Here is a 21040-nt window from a genome sequence, read left to right on the forward strand (position 1 = left end):
ACACCTAACCTACCAGCTAAGTTGGCTGTACTTGGAGCTCAGATAAGCAACGGACCACCTTTTGAAGTGCCACTTGTTGGATTGCAGCCGGTTCCTCACTTGGAAGAGAAACACCAAAGAGTGCAGAAAGCTTTCTGCTGCTGCAGGCCAGCATTGTGCATCTGGAGCTGTGGAAAGAGCAAGGAGGCAGTCTCCAGCCCAGGTTTCTGACCCCTCTGATCTCCAAGTTCTGCATCCGTTCTGCCTGAACAGCAGATGAGGGCTGTGCCGAGGTAGGGGACCCTTTCTAAATCACAGTCCAGCCCTATAGGCATAGTGATAGGGGAGCAATCGATGTGGAACAACCTCTTGCAGGACCTTTCTGCCTAATGGCTCCACAGGACAACGAGAGGTGCCTTGGGAGTCCTCAGCGTTCCCCAAGTTAGCCAGGTATGTGGGCTTTGCCTCTTGGAGGAGAACTTGCCGGCAAAGCAGCTCACGACAGCATGTTGGTTCTGGCAGTGCCTTCTAGCCATTTCCTGGGAGCTTTAGTCTGGAGCTGTTCAAGAGAGATGTCGACATTGACTTAAGTCTGAAATTCCTCCCTGGTTCTCCGCTGCAGTTTTGCTCACCTGGAGAGTGTGTTCAGCTATCGCCCCGCCACTGAGCCCGATCCTCAGAGTGACCGCTTTGACCCAACTGCAAGTCAGTGCCCTGGATGTTCAGACCCATCCGCGGTTGGTGCATCCAGCAGCTGGAGCTTTATGAATGTTCCTGTGTTTGCAGCACCGAGGAAGATTGACAGCCTTTCAGTTAGCTGATTTTTAATTTAAAAATGCGTTTCTCTTCAAAGATTTTTGTCAACCCAAGGAGTGATGACGCCAGGGCTATTGCTGAAATACCAGCGTTTTTGAAGGTCAGCATCTGCATATTGGTCTCGGTGTCTTCCAGTATCGGAACAGATGTGTCCCTTTCTGTTGTGTAACTCCTTTGTGGATGTACAGGTTTTTTTCTGCTATCACCCAAAGGCTTTTTGTCCATACAGATTTTATGCAGTCCTGCTTTACCTTCAAAGGCAATCCTGGATCTTGACGTCTCTGTGTGGAAAGGGTGCACTGCAGCCACCCTGCTGCTCAAATTCCTCCTAAGCATTCGCTTTTCCAGGGTTCAGTGTGAATATTGTTTTAAAATGTTAAGTGTTTACAGCCAATCAAGCACACAGAATCACGACTGCTCAGGCTGTGACCTGGGCTTCATGCTCCAGGCCATGGTGAGAACCAAAAATCAAGAGCCTGTCCCTTGGTACTCTTCATGGAGTGCTCACCTGGAGTTCTGCAAGGTATCTTTATCAGGGTGTGCTTTATTCAAGACTATGGCAATAAACCTGCCCCAGCGTTTATGCTGGCTTGGGAGGTTTTTTTACTTCTGGCCTCCTCTTTAAATTGGAATTTCATTTTTACATGGATGTTTATGCTTGCTTTGTCTTTTGTATTTGTAAAAATAAATACAGAGCAAGTCAGTATTATTGGAGCAATCTTAGTGCTTTATCACTGCAGGTGACTTTACATTTCAAATAAAGGAGGAGATAATAGTTTGAGCTTATTTCCGGGTCAGGGAAATGAAAGATATGAACAGAGCTGTTCTTGGCCTGGGCCGTTTGTGTCTGTAGGAGAATGAGACTGGGGGGACCTTGAAGAGTTGCAAGAAGATGTGGCAACAACCTAGGAAACAAGGAGTGCAGGGAGAGGATGTTTGTGTCCTTTCTTGAAGAACAACTGTTTCATTTGCAAAGCTTGAGACCAAGGACAATGTGAAAGAAGGAATTGTTCCTTGTCTGGGTGAATACAAAGATGACAGGGAAGAATTACAAATCTCTAGCACAGGAGCTGCTTGAGCGGACAACCTAGTCTCGTCTCCCTGAATATCGAGTGCAGCTTACATGCTGAAATGTGTGAATGAAGAGTTGACCAAAACCTTACAGGTGGGTTTGTAGCACAGCCTTGTCCAACCAGCTGCAGGTGGCTGTGATAGAAGGTCCTAGGAAATAGGTGAGATGGTCAGAAAACCAAAATGAGAGAAGGCAGAGGGATGCCTGCGTCTAGTTGGGTTAAAGAGAGCTGGTCTGTGTCCCAGATACCAGAACAAAGAGTGTTTAATTCAGCAGGTCTACACAGTACCGTCCTATTCTTGTTACCTGGTGTCTTCCCCCATCCTCTCTTCTGTTCTGCTTTATCAGAAACTTAACTTCCTCCCCCCGCCCAAGAGAGAGACAGGATTTAGAATCGGGATCGGTGCTTACTGCAGCTCTCCAGTGCCAGCATAATGGATCCGTGACCTGATTTAAACCTGTGAGAGCCGCCATAATGTAAATATTTAATGGAACTACGGCTTCCCTTTTTAAGTCTGCTTCAGTTTTTCAAGCTAAATCATGGCAAGGTATTCCTGAAAGACACTTGTTAGCGTGGAGTTGTTTATGCAGTTCTCGGTTCTTCTTTTAGAGATTGTTCTGGCTTCGGGCATCATTTCAGCCTTGCGTTGTATTTATGCAAAATCCGAGCAGTACAAGTAAACATGAAATTATATTTGTGTCATAATACATGAAAAGAAAGGGAGTTAAATCCATATGTCAGCTCTTACCCCAGACGGGAACTGTGCTGTCACTCAAATCATGATCACTCCTTGTTCGGGCAGAGATGGTGCATCAGCACTACTGCAGTGTCTCGCCTGGAGTGGCTGGATAAAGGTGGTGAAGGTAGGGAGTTTGCTGAACGGTAAACAGTGATGTGTTTCTACGCTTTTTGGGCTGCTCTGGAGAGAAAACTTCTGTGTGTTTTGAGTCCTGGAAGGAGCTTTTTAAATGTATTGAGTCGATATCCCAGACGTAAATTTCTTACCCGTTTTTATAAACATGGACCTCTGTCAGAAGAAGTAGTTGCTGTTAGCTTAAGTAGATTTCTGCTTATTGCAGAAAGGCGCGATTCCCGCATGGGCAGTGTTTGTAGGGCTTTACAGGCTGCGAGATGGCAGTACAACAGAGGAAAGAAGGTTTTATTTTAAGTTCTGAAAAAAAATCAACATTGAGATCTGGAAGCAGCTTAACCTGGTACAGAAACAAAGGTTGCAGCAGCCCTTCTGGGCAGAGCCCAAATGATTCAGCCAGCAGAAGCATATAGGAATACTCAGTCTGTTTGGCAGTGAAATAATTTGAAAACCCAGTTTTGTATCCATGCACTGTGTCCGTTCTGTGCTGGGGATGTGTCCCACACCTGGGTATTTGGGTTCCTCCTATTGAAAGGAAAGGGAAGAGTTTGGAAGCTGGATTCTGCATCCAGTCGTAGCCATTATCTGAAACACCTTTGCTTTTGGGGTGGATGTGCTTTACTTCTACGCAGGTTATGGTGTCAAGTATGGTGTGTTATAATTCCTTTAATATCTTTGTTTTATAAACTCTATTTGTGAGAGAAGACGGGAATGTTTTTGAGGTGCCATCTGTCTTCAACTTGAGGTTAAAGTAGGCAGCTGGAGAACATGGCTTACCTCTAGCTGCTGCTGTCAGATGCAGTCCTTAGTGTGAGGCATCTTCTACTGTGATGTCGTAAGTGTTGAAACCACAGGATTTTGTTTAACAATTTAATTTGCAAGTCGGAACAAAGAAAGAAAGCACTATCAATTCTAGAAGTCTGAAACGTGGACAAAGCCAAGAAGAGCTTTCTCATTCTAGACCTGGCATCTGAGGTGTTTTCTTTTCTAGGAGACCAGAGGTACCAACTGATGAATTAATTGCTGTATTGATGCAAAACTTGAAGTATTAGCTCTCTGCACCAGTCTGTGCCCCTGAGCGGCTTACAAATGCAGACCAATGTTGCGACTTCAAGTTCATAGAAAAATCTTTGTTGGGAGACATTAAAAAAAAAAAATTTAATCTTAAAGCAAATGTTGAGCTTTAGTTTTGTGTTTAGTGTTTATTCAAAAGATCCTGGCAGCTTTTAAAAACACTTCATCAGATGCGGGTGCTCGATTGTGCTGATGGGCAGTTCTTTTCAAGATAATACTGAACCACAAAACGTTTGCGGTACGGTTGCACTGTAAGCAGAGGGTTTTGCTGAATTTCGAGGGAATGGACAAGGACCCTAGGGTCAGAATGTTGCCTGCGTATTTTAAAGGTTACATAGCTATATATAGCTAAGGCTGAGTTTTCTTTGAAACTAGTCAGATGAGTCCTTGTTCAGTAAATTCCAGACTTCTCTTGTAAAAAAAAACAAAAAACAAAAAACCCACAAAAAACAAAAAAAAAACCCAAAAAACCCAGTAACAACAAGAAAAACTTCGGCTGTTTTCTGCTATTTACCAGTGTGTCTCTTTGCAGGATTCATGAATAAAATTTTCCATCCCAACATTGACGAAGCGTAAGTAGATCCCTAGTGTGTGGTTTTTCTAAGGAGTTCGTCTAATTGTAACTGTATTTTGGCTTAGCAATAATACGCTGATGGATTGAATAACGCTTTCATCAATCTAAGAGTCCAGAGTGGGGGATTTGATGGAAGTAGATGTTGTCGCAAGTTAACTTTCAGGAGTGGGTCAGGCTGTGGGCAAGACTAGAGAGCTGCATGCTGCAGACTTTCTTGCAGATGTGGTCTTTGTATTGCAACATGCTTCATTTACAGAAAATTCAAGGTTGCCAGTCCCCCTCCTCGCTGGCATCTTGCCAGCTTTCTAGAAACAAGGTACAGCGTCAGCTAAGCCATAGCTCCCTCTTTAGCCGAAGTTCACGTCTATACTAAAATTCTTCAAAACATAGGATGTTTTGCCCCATTTTTTTCAGTTAAGGTTTGTTAAGGGGAGCCACCTATGCTTCAGTCTCTCCAGCAGAGGCCCATATGGACCAGCTAATTCAGTAAAGGCTCCCATTTACTTTCTTTTGTGCAGAGTATGAAGATCCGTGTAGTGAAAGGCTGCCCCTCTATTAACCACAAGATAAGAGTAAATCATAGCTTATCTGAAACAGTGGGGCAGAGGCAGGGCAGGGGAAGGGAGGGGGTGGATTTTATTAAATCCCCAGAGTAATTTTGAGTGTGACTGTGTTTAATTCCATCCTTTCCATATGTTTCAGGTCAGGAACTGTATGTCTAGATGTAATCAATCAAACTTGGACAGCTCTCTACGGTGAGTTTGGTATTTCCCTGAAAGCTGATCACGTGAACATCCGTATTTGGTGTGTTAAGATAACACAGCTTGCTGGAGACAGATGATCTTAGGCCAACTTTTGCTTTGGTGGTTTGTTTTGTTTTTTTTTTTTTACTGAAGTTTTAGACTCCTCACTGAGCCAAGATCACGTGAAAAATAAGATTTTTGTGTGAAAATATTTTTGTAACCTGTTTTTATGGCAGAGAGGCGAAAATATTCCATAGACCTCACAAAGGATCACTCAATCCATTGCTTGGCATTGTCTGGCAACTGCACAACAGTACCCTGCCATGATTCAGCATTGAAAGAGAGGAGTGACTGTATCTAAAGTGAAACCTAGTTCCAGCTACCCCATCCACGTTTTGTACGTGCATTCGAGCTGGTATTCTTTGTGCACAAGGCTATGATCCCACTTCTACAGAAGCTGGCACCAGAAACTGTTCCTATTTGTCATGGCAGCATCATTTCATTGCAGGCTAGGAGGTGGTATTGCATCTAATGACTGCACTGTTTGCTGCAGAATGTCTTGGGTTTCCTGTTAGGTTGTTTCTGGCTATAAGTCTCCTTTTTAGAGATATAAAAAGATCAGCTGGTAGCTGAAGACCTGTTAAAATAGCATTTAGGGAAAGCTGAAATTGTTAAAAGGAATACCGCTGAGTATCTAGTCTAGGTTGGCTGCATTTTAAAAACGTGAACTTCTTCAGATGTTCCAGTTATGCTTTGTGGAAGAGTATTCAGGGGAATATGCACATCAAATCCGTCACGTTCTTCCATGAAAAACTGATTTTACCTATGTAAGTTGAAGCTTTGAAGCAGTTGCTAGAGAGACAAGCTACTTCACCTTCCTCGCAAGCACAATTTGTAAGGAAATACCAGACTTGGTGAATCCTGGGTGGGAAATTGCTATAGCAACTTGTTGAACTTTACTCCTCATCAGAATGCCTGAAGTCCTCATGTTGTAGATGCATGGCGTACACTTCACATGGTTTTGTTGTGAGAGGTCAGCTTAGCCGTGACCCAGGTGGTGTTGCTAATGGAGGAAGAGGATGCTCTTGTGTCCTGGGAGGATCTGATGCGAGGCGGAGGAATTAAAGTGGTGTTAGGCGGAGGAATTAAAGTGGTGTTAGCAAACCGAGCCCTCTGCTGGGGATGAACCTGCATGGTTCAGTCAGCAGCAGAATCCAGCTCAGTGCAGCGTGTGCTGCTGTTCCACAGCCTTAAATGCCACCTGCAGATTGTGGGAATGGCTGGACAAAAGAAAATCACTCCAGTGTTAACTGCGGTGGTGGTTTTTGTGCTCTGGCAGTCTGGGTTTTGCTTTGGAAGACATGCATGGATAGCCTCTCTGTTCTGCAGCATGCTCTCACAAATGGCCACAGTGGGGTTTCTGCACTATTTCCAAACAATTTCATAGGAAGGCTTTCTGTGAGAGGTTTCCTAATGAGTGCTGCTGTATTTTTGTCACCATTGTTGCTCGTAAAGGTAGAAAAAACAGCTTGGTATTTATTATGCTTGTGATGTATTAATATCAGCGAGCTTGCACAAATCTTCTGCATTTTTCCTTGCAATATCAGTGGTAGGTGTTAGGCATCTTGAAGGTATCAGGTGTGTATTCTGTACAGAGCACCTTCCACAGTAACCGGTGAAACTTGGCATTAGAAAGTGCATCGCTTGACAGTCATCTTATTGCAAACTTCCCTTGCCTTGCGGCAGGATGCCTTGAAGCTGCAGGGAGGACACTGGGGTGACTGCATTCACTCTGCCCCTTCACTCAGAAGTCACCAAACACTGGAGTGCCTACATCACCTCTTCACTTCCAGGGCTTTGCCTCCTTATGTGAAATAAGGAGGTGGCCCATTTCTGAACATGAAATGAAAAGGGGGAAATAATATTCCCCGGTGCCTGTCAGCACAGCTGTGTTGTTTGGAGTGTCACCCCATTAAACCAGAGTGCTCCTGTGCTGGCAGAGGATATGGGTCAGATAATTCAAGGAGCAACTAAGGTGGAAGAGACCCAGAATAGCTACCAGTAAATTGGTGAGGACTTCATGGTTAGATTCCCTCTCCTTCCCCAATGAAGTATCAAGTCCTTAGTGCTATGGTTGGGCTTCCTGCACATGTTCAACTAGTTCCTGCTAAGCCAATGCCACTTTTGGGGATTTGAAAGAAGGGGGAAATTACTGAGCTCTCTTAGAAAAGAAAAATCCCTGCAGTGTGTCCTGTGAGCCATGGGGACCTCCCAGGGCTCTGCTTGCTCAGCCTACATGAGACTTTAGTTGTCTAACGGCCACAAAGAAATACTTGATCTAAGCGTGCTCCATGGAGAGACTTGACCCAGCTTCTCGCTGATAGTGTCTGAACCCACTCCCTAGGAGGGTTAATTGCTTTACCAAGGACAAGCCACTACCATGGCAGAAAGTATTCTTATAGAGCATTCTCACTGGTTTTTGTGGTCCCTTTTTGGATTAGGATCCTTCTTCCGGTTGCTGTTGTGCCTCATCCTAGAAGGAGCTGGTGGCACCTGGCTGTTCAGCGTGCCAGCCATGGCAAACTTGGTCAAGGCACCGTGTGCGCTCTGAAGTGCTTCATCACTGTCCTCAGCCAATATTGGAAAGGGCAACAGCTTCTATATAGCGGAAAGAGATTTCAGGGTAAAAACACCTTATTTCTTAGTGGTGTCCCTGTATAGCGGAGACCAGCCGATTGCTATCCGTAGCAATCAATATCATTACTTTTTGCAATTGGGTGATGCGGTATCAGCTATAATGAACCCTACGCTCCCGAGTATAGAAAGCCACTGCCTTTCCTCCTGCTCAGCAGGGTTTACGCTGAATGGGCAACTGAGGTGGTTGTAGCACAGTGTCTGTACGTCCCGGACGTGTTGATGAAGGAGGGAAGAACTGACAAAACAAGAGGATCAAAGGAGACTCAATGAGTAAGATCAAATAAGCACACTCGTGGGTCAATCTGCAGAGGTGGTAACATGGGGCAATGGCGAAGATCTGCCTGGACCTACTGTGCAGCTCTTCTGGGGCTGTATCTTCACTGGCGATGGAGTTAGAGCCTGGTTTTCTATGGCTGCAGCCCGGAGCTGGAGTAACCGTTTGCACAGGGAGAGCACTTGGAGATCTCTCCCCCCTACCTGCCCACCCATTTTTGATGAATCTTTTAGGAAGTTAAGGGCTCTGAGATCCCTGCCCACTGTCAGATCTGGTTGAATTTAGCAGCTCCATGAGGCGTGGTGATGGCTGGGCTCAGGAATAGTCACACAGCCTTGTTCCTGTAAAGAGGCAGGTTGAGATGGCTAAACTGCTCACGTGATGGATCCTGGGGAGCGGAGCGTTGGGCTTCCCTTCTGACAGCTCCACTTTGATCGACGCTAGAGGGGACGGGTGATGCTCATCCACGGGCAGGATTTCTCTGCCACCAGGAAAGAGACACTCCCTTTAATTAGGGAGGAAAGGGGGATCCTGATAAAAGATGTGTCGAATATTCACAAACAAAACCCAGCAGAAAACCCCACACAACGAATGCTGGTCTGCCTGTATCAGCAGCTCTCCAGTGGCTAAAGCAAAACCTGGCACACAGCCCGGCACTGGGGGTTTAATCTCCGCTCTGCGTGGGTGCGCGTGGTCCTTCTGAAGCCCCCGAGGAGAAATGATGACGCAGGGCTTGTTTCTGAACACCCCCACTGCTGAAGTGTGGTGCTTCTCGTCGTAGGGATGTGGGAAGAGGGTTTCGTGTATCCACAATTACTCATCAGCACCAGAAGTATGTTTCCTGTTGTGGATTATTTAGTGACAGATGCCAACTGGCACCAAGGTGTTAATGTGAGCTCTTCACATTCTGCGAATTGTTTTGAGTTGGAGGAGGGACTTGTTGGTTGCTCTTTCTATTAACACAATCATCTAAAGCACTTTGGAAGATGGTTTATGCTTGAGATATATCAATTTAGTCATGGAGCATAAGACATTTAAAGACGGTAATAGAGGGAGGCAGAAATAGGAGAAGAATTCAGTGAGGGGTGAAGCACAGCCCTGTTTGTTTTTTCTTTTTTTCCTTTTTTTTTTAAGCCAGGGCTGAGCCTCAGTGGGAAACAAGGCAATTGTGTCCTTCCACTTCTTTGCTTAACCTACAGATACCTGTATCTACATTGTTGGGATGTCTAGTTTGTGTGATTAGCTGAGGAGCTGCAGCATACCTCCAGCAGTACCAGCAGCTCTCTTATCAGCCGTGTATGTGCTTTCCCCGATGCAGTTTCCTTTATTTTAACTTGTGCCCAGATTTTCAGTGCATTTGCCCTTGAAGCTTTGTGATGCTGTTTCAGTGCCGGTGCTTGCAGGATGATTAATCGGACTGACTGTGGGTCTGTGGACATGAACAACTGTGTCTTTCACTTGCAGATCTCACCAATATATTTGAATCGTTCCTGCCCCAGCTGCTGGCCTATCCTAACCCTATAGATCCTCTAAATGGTGATGCTGCAGCCATGTACCTCCACCGACCAGAAGAGTACAAACAGAAAATTAAAGGTAAGGATGTAAATAACATATTGCGGAATGAGTGGTGTTACTGTGATTCCACCCTGGGGGAATGAGGTCTTTGCTGTACGTTTGTGTGTCGGCGCCCATTCCTTCCCATTACGGGGTCCCTGCCCATTTTAAATGGGGGTAGTCTGAAGTAAGGAGTGGATGAACTGTTGCTGCTTGAAGACTAAAGCTGGTGTATGCAGTATGTGGGGCAGGGTTTTTAAATCATTAGCAGACCCTAAGCAGGGAAGGCTGTAAGCAGACTGGGTTAGGATTCAACACGATTTTGAGAGATTGAAGAAATGATTTGGAAGAAAAGGTGTGCGACCGAAGAAGGGACAAGGAAAAGTGCTAAACTGAAATGGGAGCATCCAGTTGCACTGGTTAGAAAGTGGCTTGTTAGCAGTTCTGTGGAAAGTGATCTGAGAGCAGCAATCAAGGAATCGGTGATGCTGTGGGCAGAAAGCACTTTTGTACTGTGACAGAGCAGGAATTTTCGGTAAATGCCAAATAATCCTTCCTTGCTACTTCCTAGTCCAGCCGAGGCTTACTAGTGCTGTGCCCGGTTCAGGGACTGCCATTTAAGAAAGCTGCAGACCAATTAGTAAAGTCTGGCAGGGTGTAACAAGGGCAGACGGTCTTGAAGATGTGTCTTAAGAAGAGAGAGGGAAAGAACTGGAGGAGTTTAATCTAGACTACCAAACAGGGTTATGAGCTTTGACGTGTCAAAGGTGCCTTCAAAGAGGAAGGGAATGATTTATCCTGTGAGCAGTGTGAGCAGGATGTGGTCACAGGCGTGTAACTCGGCTGGGGGAGCCCAGGCTAAACATTAACAGTGACTGGTGAGGGTATGTGAGCGCTGGCAGAGCTGGTGAGGGTGCTGGTGTGTCTGCTCCTGGAAGGGTTGGAAGGACATGTTAGACAAGGCTGAGAAATAGAGTCAGTGCCTCCTTGGGATCAGGGAAGGCTCCCAGTAAGGACTCTCAAATACTTTGGATAAGCCTGGCGATAGAAGGACTGTCCTAGCAAGTTGGTAAGTGAGACACAAATTGAATTAGTCTTGCAAACATAAGAAATAAGATTAAAAAATAAGAATTGCACTTTAAATTTGCGCTCTGCCTTCCCTAGAATCAGCTGCCTGCAGGCAGGAGCAGGGCACCATTTCCTGATGTGACAAGCCTATGGCAAAACCATGGACTTTATCTCTGCCCTGATCCACTGAATACAATCGGCGTTCAATCTAGCGGTGGGAAATTTACAGCCTTTGGCCTAGATTTGGTCTTCAACTAAGTTTTTAAGAGACCATGACCACCTGTGGTTTTTTTTTGGAGGGGGGGTGTTTCTTTTGGTTACTGAATAACCGTAAGACTTGTTTGTCCGTGGGAGCCCTGCCAGAAAGCCAGAAAGGTTTGCAGGGCCTGTTCAACAAGGAGAGCCTCCATGAGCAGCACGATCTAATCGTCTTCCCGGTGTGAGGGGGGCCAGCAGCATTCCTAACGGAGCATTGTGAAAGCTCGCTCTTGTTCGGAGAGCGCAGGTATCCCAGAAAGACGTGAGATTTGGTGGTGGAGTCCTTCCATCAGCTCTGCCACGTCACTCCAGAGTGGTTAAACCTCGAGTCACTTTGTTCTGATGCGAAATGACTCTTCATCAGCTGAAATTTTTGTTTGAAGGTGGAACTACAAATGAGGCTAAGCAAAGCTGTGATTTAAATACTGAGTTATTCAGCCCACTTTGCTTGACTCCTCTGACAGCTGCATGACAGGATGGTAAGAACTACCCTGCAGATCTGGCCTGCTCAATATCCTGAAGTCCACTGCCTTTTTTTCATATGACAAAGCTTCCAGGAAAAATGGTTTGTCAGATAAAATCTCCAGGGCCAACACAAGGGACACTTTGGGTGTCGTCTATGCTTTAATGAAACAGGAATAAAAAAAGATACCCCCTTGAAAAAAGCAAATAAACTGGTGCTAGCCAACAGCAGGTGCTTCAAGGAAGATCTGAGGACATCCCTCAGGGAGGCTAAATGGGATAGTCTGCTCCCTCGTTTCCATCCTGACAGCCAGGTACAGGCCGTGAAGATGATCTGGAAGGAGTTTTAAGTGCTTGTAACGTGTCTCATGTTCCATATACTCAAGAGTCCTGCCTCTGCTGTCTCTTCCCAGGCTTGCGTGACAAGTATAAGATAGAGCTACACACTGTCATTCTTCATATTGTAGCGTTTTTAAAAATAGCCTTGGACATGTTAAAATTGATGCAATGGATTGTAGCGGCTTCTCTGCTCTGGGAAACTCAGTAGTGCAAATACATAATTTATTGCTGCTTTTCTTCATTTTTTAGTTATGAGCGCATAGAACAGTTGTTTGACATGGTGGTAGTGAAGAGATGGGCATAGACTTAGAGATGTGGCCCAAGCTTTGTAGTTCCTGTGATTCTTGGTGTGAGACCCAAACAAGTAAGGATTTATCGTGAAACTTGTAAATGTCTGTTAATGTGACCAATGACAGCTGGAGGCTGTGATTGTTAGAAGGCATTGGAGCCTTCAGGTAGGTGAAGTAGTTCATGGACACAGAGCCAAGTGCTCCTTTAAAATCTCCCTGACAGTGCTTGCTGAGACGGCTTGCCTGATCACTGGAAGAGCACCAGAGGGTGAGCTTCAGATACGCAAAAAAGGCTCAACGTTTGCTTGTGCTGAGCTGCTGGGAATTGGCGCTTAACTCCGGTGTGTGCTGCTTTTTCCTCCTCTTTGGTAGATCTAATATGAAAACTTCTTTTGGGAGGGTGGGAGCGGTGAGTAACAGCAGCTGAAGGGTACTGAGGGGCAGGCTGAGTGTTTGCTGGGAGCAGAGGACGTCTCTGGGAGCAGTTCTCCCATCCCACGTGTCAGCTCTGAAGTTCCAGTAGAGTCCTTTGAAACACCAGTGTAGCTCACAGGCACGTACCAGCCACGAGGTGCAACCACAGCTTGTTCTTGTTCCTCCAGGGTTTAAAAACAGATGAATCAAAGCGGTGTTTCCCTTGTAGGAATGGGTGCATCAAGGCTTTCCCTTCATGATGTGAACAGGCTTCTGTGGAAGACGGTTTGTCAGTATTATTTAGATGTTACCGTTTTCTTCCCCTAATAGACTGAAGGTCCAAGTTCAGTACAATATTCAGCAGAGAAGCTCCCTGGAAGTTTGACCTTTCCCAGATTAAACCTTCAGAAAAACCCAGCCCAGAGGCTTGGTAGCTTTCCTGGGTAGAAGATGGCATTTTAAGTTTGAAGTGCTTCAAGTTAGGCGCAAGCAGGCCTTTTCCAACAGTAAGAAACAGTGGCTTCCATGTCCGAATCTCCAGCAGCCCAGAGCGCACTTGAAGTAGTCAGTGAAGAAGCGCTGCTGGCCTCCTATCCTGCCATGGTCACTGGCTTGTGGCTACTCTGTTTGGGGACTCCTGAGGCAGCTACAGCAGTTGTTTAGGTGGATTTGGGGTAAGCATAGAGGGAATGTATTTCTACGGTGCCCACTAAGGGGTTGCCTTTGTCATCCAAGGACATCCAGAGTCTTACAGCAAAGGAACTTGGGTTCCCTTTGCTGGACTGTGCAAGGAATAACAACTTACCTGGGTAAACACCCCTTTTCCAGAGGGAGACTAATTCTTGGATAGGTATGGGAAGGGAGTAGCTGCTACAAGGATATGTCGTGTCGGCATCCCATCTCCTTAGCTCTGCTTGTCATCTACTGCCAACCCACCTTCCCGTCTAAATTCTCTGAAGACATGCTGCTTTTTCAGGTCCCTCCTTCAGTTAGTCCCTCTCATCTTTAAAGTGTTAGGTCTGTCGCACCGATTCTTCTCACTTTGCAGTGTCCATCTCTTTTGGCAGATGGTCCCTGCCTGAGACTCTGCAACTCCTGTTCTCCGGTACAGGCAGGAGACGTGATCAGGCAGGGCCCAGGCTCCATGGTGACACGGGCAAGCACCTTCCAAGAATGGGGTTCTCAGTGGCCAGGACCTGAGGATGGAGCGCAAGGGTGCTTTTCTGTTGATACTACGTGGGCTCCAGCAGCTTGAGGGCAATTCAAGACCTTGAGTGCTCCGTGCTTCCTGGTGTTTACATAGCTGCCTTCAATGCTTTATCAGTTCTTAACAAGTTCTTGTAAAACAGATTTGAACAGCTGCTTCTGTAGTCCGAGTGAGCAGCTTAATAATGTATATTGAGCAGTCAGACTGAAACTGTGTGCGTCATTAGATGGAGAAGCTGAAGCTCACTGTGCTCAGCAGCACCTTCCAGCCAGCTCTCTCAGCTTTTCCAGGGTGGAGCAGGTCTGCCAAGGCCACCAGCTGCTCCATCCTGGGAATTCCTCCATGAAATGTTGGCTTCGGGTTGCTCTGTCCTTCCTATGCTCCTGAACTCAGAGTGATATGTTCGGGCTCAGTGTCCCTACGTCAGCTCCAGAAATGCGGAAAAAACCATGATGATGATGCAGATCTCTTGCAGAGTATTGTCCCTTCCACTAGGCCGAAGGATGGAAGCGCAGAGGGAGAGAGGGACAGCTTTAAGAACAGCCAGGCTCTGCAAAGCACAGTCTTTAAAACCTGTGTTGTAGCACTTGGTTATCTGGCATTAGATGCATCCTCCCCCAGCTTTGTCAGTGCATCCACCTGCCGATACCAGTATGGAATAAAAAACAGTGATCCGCGCTCCTGGAGGAGAGATGCTCCTTGTGGACCTCATTCCCTGGGAGGAATTAAAGAACGTACAGTTGGGATGGCTGCTGGGACTGGGACGTGACAGTCACGTTTCTGTGCAGGGGCTCATCTTCGAGCACAAAGGGATGGTGGTATTCCCTCTTTCTTCAGTTTTTTAATACTGCTGTTTGGAGGAGGCTTTGTTGTATTTTAGTGCCTTCATATCTGGAAAGATAACGAGTTCGCAACTGTAATTCCCCAGTGGCAGTGTGAGCACAACACCCCTCTCCTCCCTGAAGTGCGTGAACTGCGGTGTGGAAGATGTGCTGTCGGGATACTGAGGTTACATCACTTCTTCATAAGATGAAGCTGCTTTCTCAGTGTGAGGTGGAAAAGAGGAGATAAATAAGAGGAAGACTTGAAAGTTGAGGCTGAGCACCCCTTCTTCAGCCCAGTTTTGTGCCCAGTTTTCACCCTTGCTCCATTCTGCGCACTTGCCTGTGTGTCAGGAACAGGCTTTCTCTGCTCAAGGTAGCCTGCCTGCTGGGGACACCAGCCCTTCCTCAGATCTTGGCGAGGACACTGCAGGAGCCTCCTGCAGCCACGAAAGAAGGAAAGGGGTTGCCAGACTCAGTCTGACTGATCTGATCCACTTCGTGTTGCCTTTTTGCTCTGTCCCTCTGCACAGAGGTGACCGTGGAAGCCACACAAGCCACGGTTGGCAGCGGTTACTTCACCTGCCTGCAGGAATCCCAGTCAACCAGTTTTCCTGCTGGCTGTACAGCTTCCTGCTTGCTCCTGGCTGAAGTTCAAGGTGTTGATCTGGGTGCCTAGAGCCAGTGTGGTTTGGACCCCGCTGTGAGACACGGTTTCCATCGGTGACCTGCAGCGCGGTGGCCCTTCTCCCCGCGGAGGGCTGCCTGCGGGTCCTTCGCAGCTAATCCTATGGCTGCTGTCTGATGTTGGCGTGGTTTAACCCCAGTCAGCAACTCAGCACCACGCGGCCGCTTCCCCCTCCACCCCTCCCAGTGGGGTGAGGAGGAGGAAAGGAAAAACAAAGTAAAACTCGTGGGTTGAGATAAGAACAGTTTAATAACTAAAGTAAAATATAATACTACAATAGTAATAATGAAATATAATAATAGTAATGAAAAGGAATATATAAAAAAAAAAAGGGGGGTGGGGGAAGGAAAAAACACAGTGATGCACACTGACTGATGCCAGAGCCGTGATCCCCGCCTCCCGGCCAGCTCCCCCCAGTTTATATACTGGGCATGACGTTCCATGGTATGGAATACCCCTCTGGCTAGTTGGGGTCAGCTGCCCCGGCTGTGCTCCCTCCCAGCTCCTTGCACACCTGCTTGCTGGCAGAGCAGGGGAAACGGAGAAATCCTTAACTCAGGATAAGCGCTACTTAGCAACAACTAAAACATCAGCGTGTTATCAACATCATTCTCACACTAAATCCAAAACACGGCACTGTACCAGCTAATAAGAAGAGAGTTAACTCTGTCCCAGCTAAAACCAGATGTGAAGCAGGTTGCAAGAGTTGTGCTTTGAAAACAGAGCCTGGGGCAGACCCATGTTTATTTTAGGGCTGCAGGAGGGAGCTTTTGCTTTTTATTTAAAAAAAAAAAAAAAAAAAAAAAAGGTGCAGCTATTCCTGTAGTAGTCTTCTGCTCTGCTTTCTCTGTCCATCCTTCTTTACACTCTGCTTATGCTGAGTTTAGTCTGGAAGTTTAGTCTGGCTCTCAGCTTGGCTTCGGTGATGGTTGTTCTGCCCTGTCGGTTTAAACTCTCAGATCTTCATTTCTTAAAGTCAGGCTGTATAGTGACATCTTGATGGCTTTTAGGCTTGTTCTCTAGGTCACCACGGTAGCTCCTATTTTGACAGTAAATCGAATCGTGTCCTATTAAGCGAGATACACCATACCGGGGAGGACTTCGGTTGTTTCCAGCTACGAGTGTGTGTGTGACGCTGACATGAGAGTCTTGGGATCGTACTTGTTTTCAAGGGTCTTGCACGTTTCTAAGGTCTCCAGCAGCTGTTTTCACACGTTGTTGGACAATGCTGCCTTTGGCCTGAGAAATACCGTAACCTATATGACTTAGCGAGCATGATGTGACCCAACCAGCCGTTAGTCGTAGCTCACTCATCCTCTGACTGTTGAATATATGCTGCTTATATGTCTTTTCTTTTCTGTCACATACAGAATACATTCAGAAATATGCAACAGAAGAAGCACTAAAAGAACAGGAAGAAGGCACCGGGGACAGCTCGTCTGAGAGCTCCATGTCCGACTTCTCGGAAGATGAGGCTCAGGATATGGAGTTGTAGTAGAAGAGGCAACCTGCTTTTCAGAGAGACTCTAATTTCCTAACCATGAGAAGCAGACTATAATATTCATATTTAAACAAAGCAATTTTTTTTATTACTAAACAAGGTTTTTATGAATAATAGCATTGATATATATATATCACCCTTTAGATCTTGATTTTCTTGGTCATTTCTCGAACCCGAGGTGCATAGCATATTCCCACATTCCATTTTGGTAGCAATATGCAGCCCGAATGCATGCATTCAGATTCCATTTGGCCAAGTCAACTTGTGTGCTACTGAACTGTCAGCTAAAACAGCTGCCCTGGTAGGTAGGGAGTTAGCAAAAAGATGTTTGCTTTCTTATCGATGTTTCCAAAGACACCACCTTGGATGCTAACGTGGAACAGCGTTTTCTCAAAGTATAAAATCTGGGGGATGATATACTAACCGTGTAGATCAGACAGTGGAATAAAAGGTGCTCCTTCAGGTCAACCTTGCTGATCGTATTTTATGTGGAGTCACATTTAAAACAACAACAAAAAAAAGAAATAAAAACAAACAATACAAATGCATGGAGCTATTCAGAGCATTGAAGCTTAAAAATTTTGACTGGGATTTTAAGTCCGTTTTTATATGTGGACTCCTGCCTGCCCTTCTGAACTGTAGGGACTGACAACCACTGGTCTATTTGCTTTTGGGACTTTTGAAAGCCTTCATCTGGATGTTATTCGCTTTCTTGGTCTGGATTACGAGCTGTTCCCTTTTCGGGAGGAAAAAAAAAAAAACAAAAAAACAAAACAAAAAAACCCAAAAAAACAAAACACAAACCACAAACGATGCTCTCTGAACAGTGCTTTGATTTAGCTGGAGCACATGTGAAGTCAAACTCTTACTTTGTCATAGTTTTGAAACTGCTGCCCTTTAATGGCTTCAAGTTTGCTTTTTTTTCTCTTGCTTGAAGTATGGTTAAACACCTCGCAAACACTCTCCATCTCCTAAGAGGGTCCTCTGACCAGATGGATTGGCCTTGCTGAGAGCTTCAGATCCACGAAGATTGGCCCATTGGCTGTAGTCCACGAATCCATCGGCACTGATTTTATTTTCCTTTTTTCCTCCCCCTTCTGCACCAGCTTGGTAGCCATCTGCTTGTGTGTGTACAACAGGATTAAAATTTCTTAAAAGTTAACAAAGAATATGATCTAGAAAAACCTGAGATGAATAAAAAAGCCTAAAAGCACCAATTGAGGAAGCAAGTGAATCTGCTCTGTTTTGTTTTGGGTTTTTTTTTTCCAGGATGCCTTCTGAATTGAAATGTTTGATTTCTCCTGGTGTCTTTCAGCAAGCTGAGATTTTTGTTTGTTTGTTTGTTTTAACGCTATGGAATCTAATACAGTACATGTCTACCTGGGATGCCGGTATACTTGAACTTGGATAATTGTGCATTGGAGATTCAAACTAAGATGGATTTTTAAAGCTGAATGTTACCTGCTGTATTCTTTTGGGTTTTTGGAGGGGTTTGGACAAGATGTTTTAATTTGTGGTGCAACCTACAGGACAGTGCATGGAAAAAAAAAAAATCAACCCACGCTGAGCAACTCTCGAGCAGAGTTTTGAATGTCAGACTGGTACATTTGTCATTTTCCCTGAATTGTTTGGTTTTTTTTTTTTTCCTCTTTAGAAATGCCACCAAGTTTTGAGTCATTGGGGTTGGAAGGTTACAATCCTATTTCTAATTCATAAAGCACAATCAATTTATTTTTTTCTTTTGGGAAAAAAAAAACAAAACCTCGTAAAGTACCATTTTGCTTTAGCATGATTTTCATTAATAAAAATATACAAAGAATTTCCTTTATGTTAATTACGGGCATGAAGCAAAGGTTTTTCCTCTCCTTTTTCCCTTTTTATTTTAAAGCAGTAATGTTAGGGCTGTGGCTAGTGACTGTGCTGAAGTTCTCTATCTAGCATTTGTGGCTTGTCGGAAGGGTAATATTAACTATTTAACATGTAATGGTGTACTTAACTCTTATCTAGCACGCTGTTTTTCTCATTACTTTGGGGAGGGAGGGGCCACGTTTTGCTGGCACTGTTTAACTTGCTTATCTGCTGACCTAGCAGTTTGCTTGTGCTATAACCTTTACTGTAGGTGCTACTTAGGAGTAGAGTAAGTGCTGGGTGGTGATATCAGTTTAAAAGATTAAAAAAAAAAAAAAAAATCACAATAAAAATTTGTATTTTTTCAATATTGTATAAAAATAGTGTTCTAATTACCTCATCCCCCTTCCTTTGCAGGTTTTTCTTCCCCGTCACTCCATCCCCTAACTCGGATTTAGTGCATCAAACCGCTCGCACGTTTCCCCCCTCCTTTTGTGAAACACGCGTTCTGCTACACAGGAATTCCCCCCCCCCGAAAATACCGGTAAAGCCGCAGTTTGCCAGGGCCAGCTCCTGACCCGGGCACAGGGATGCAGCGGGGTTCGTGGAGCTCGGCCAAGCCGCGCGGGCTGGTGGCTCAGTGGGTCTAGAGCCGCGAAAACGCGTGTCCCCGGCTCTTCCCGACGCTCCCGAGCTGCGGCAAAACTCACCGCCCCGGCACAGAGGGTTGCCCTGTGCCCAGCGGTGGAGGAAAACCTGGCTGCCAAAATGCTGCTTGTAAAAAAAAATATCTGTCCTGGATGTAAGATGCTTCTGGGGGCTGAGGTGGACTGGGGTCTGCTCTGCGGGTCGGGAACACCTGCTCCTGGCTGCCTTGCACCCCTCTGCTTCTTCCCCTCCATCGTTTTTCACCTTCCCCCCCCCCCCCCCCCCCCCCCCCCCCCCCCCCCCCCCCCCCCCTAAATCTCCCTCTTTCTCCCAAAAGAAACTTCCCCCCAAAACAGTCTGTAAATAAAACTACGCCTACGTAGTCTGGAAGAAAAGGTGGAGCCATATTAAAGCAAGATAGCTCTTTTTTTTTTTTTTTTTTTTTGGTCGTCTGAGGGTTTTTTTGATTCTTCTTCAGAAAACAGTGGTGTTGTCACCTTGTGCTCTGTCGGGGTGATGGGAATTTCTCAGCCAGCCCGTGACGGACCCCGGGTAGAGTTCCCCGCGACCAAAACTTGCCACAGCCCCTTGGCGTTGTTTTGGAAACAACCTTTGGCTTCTATTCCTGTAATCTCTCCTTTTGCCGTCGAGGTTTTTGTGTGACGTGAAAAGCTGAGTTGCCGTGTCCCTCGGTGGTGGCACCTGGTGCCTCGGGGCCGGTCGGTGACCCTCTGTGCTGAGTTTTTCCTGACCCACAGGTCAGTTTGGCGGATGCAGGAGGATGCCGGCGCGGGGACAGGCTGGAGCAGAGCTTTGCCGTCAGCCCGGTATGGCACGGGCTTGTCCTCCTGCCTCCACCGTGTCCATGGTTGAACCCCAACCCATCTCTCTCTTCTTTACGTGTCTACCCATCCCTTAACGCATGCCGGAGAGACAGGGCTCCCCTCCCTATCCCCGCCTGGCGGGTGTCGTCCATCGGCAGGGACCCTCCTCGCAGACCGTCGGGAAGGCTGGGAGGTGTTTGACAATTTTCTCTTTTATTTTTTTTGCTGCTTTTTTCGCGTCCAAGTTCTGCTGGCACTTTAGCAGGGGTGTTTGCAGCATGAGAAATGGCCATGATTTTACTGCCTGTGTTTGGTACCTATCGTGTGATACTTGAAGAGATCAGGGGTGTTTTGCCCTTTGTTTGAGTCAGCTCTTTTCCCCCCCCCCCTTCTTTTTTCTCCTCTTTTTCTTGCGTTGTTGATGTAGTGGGCACATCTGCCACCCTGACAAAATGCCTCTTCTCTAAGAGTATAACCTCTCCAATAGTTGTGTATAATTAAAGAACTGTAAACTTTTTTTAAAATAAAATATGTATATACCTTGAAGCTTGGCTGGTGCTTGATCGCCGAGAGCTTGGTCTTGCAGGAAAGACCCTGGACCTTGCAGCAACGCCTCTGCATCCTAGCACGACTTCACCCATGGCCCGTCTACGCCAGATCAAAGCCGTTCCAGGGCATCTTCTGCCTGGAGATGATCTGCAGGAGGTGGAAGCAGAGGTTGTTGTGCACACTCAACGTGCTGATGGTAGTGCTCGGGGTAGCCAGCTCCTTCTCCAGCTATTTGCAAGCGGCCGGGTGATGTCCTTCCATGCCCGGTGACTGCAGCCACGGCACCGAAGCTGATTTTTAGGGTTTGGGGCTGGAAATGAGGGATCAGTGCAGCCACGGGGCATCCGTCCTTCCCCACCCCTCCACCTGCACAGCCTCGTAGGGTGCATTTCTTTCGAGGCCTCTTCTTGCAGCAGGACAAGTCATTGCAGGTCACGCTGCCTGGAATGCCGCAGCCGTCGTGGGAGC

The 21040-nt window shown here is 46.3% G+C and overlaps 1 protein-coding gene across 2 annotated transcripts in view; it reads left to right on the forward strand.

Moving 5' to 3' along the window:
* The window catches only part of UBE2H (ubiquitin conjugating enzyme E2 H), a 54275-nt gene extending 35324 nt beyond the window's left edge, over nucleotides 1-18951 (forward strand). The window contains exons 4-7 of one of the 2 annotated variants that reach the window (XM_050899882.1): nucleotides 4346-4385; nucleotides 5090-5142; nucleotides 9566-9694; nucleotides 16573-18951. In XM_050899882.1, coding sequence (XP_050755839.1) covers nucleotides 4346-4385; nucleotides 5090-5142; nucleotides 9566-9694; nucleotides 16573-16697 — 347 coding nt within the window. In that variant the 3' untranslated portion in view covers nucleotides 16698-18951. The remainder of the gene's footprint in view (nucleotides 1-4345; nucleotides 4386-5089; nucleotides 5143-9565; nucleotides 9695-16572) is intronic. The other variant, XM_050899891.1, reaches the window with a different exon arrangement.
* The last annotated feature ends 2089 nt before the right edge of the window (nucleotides 18952-21040 follow it).

Source organism: Gymnogyps californianus, chromosome 1 (genome assembly GCF_018139145.2).
Source record: "Gymnogyps californianus isolate 813 chromosome 1, ASM1813914v2, whole genome shotgun sequence".
Taxonomy (NCBI): Eukaryota; Metazoa; Chordata; class Aves; order Accipitriformes; family Cathartidae; genus Gymnogyps; species Gymnogyps californianus.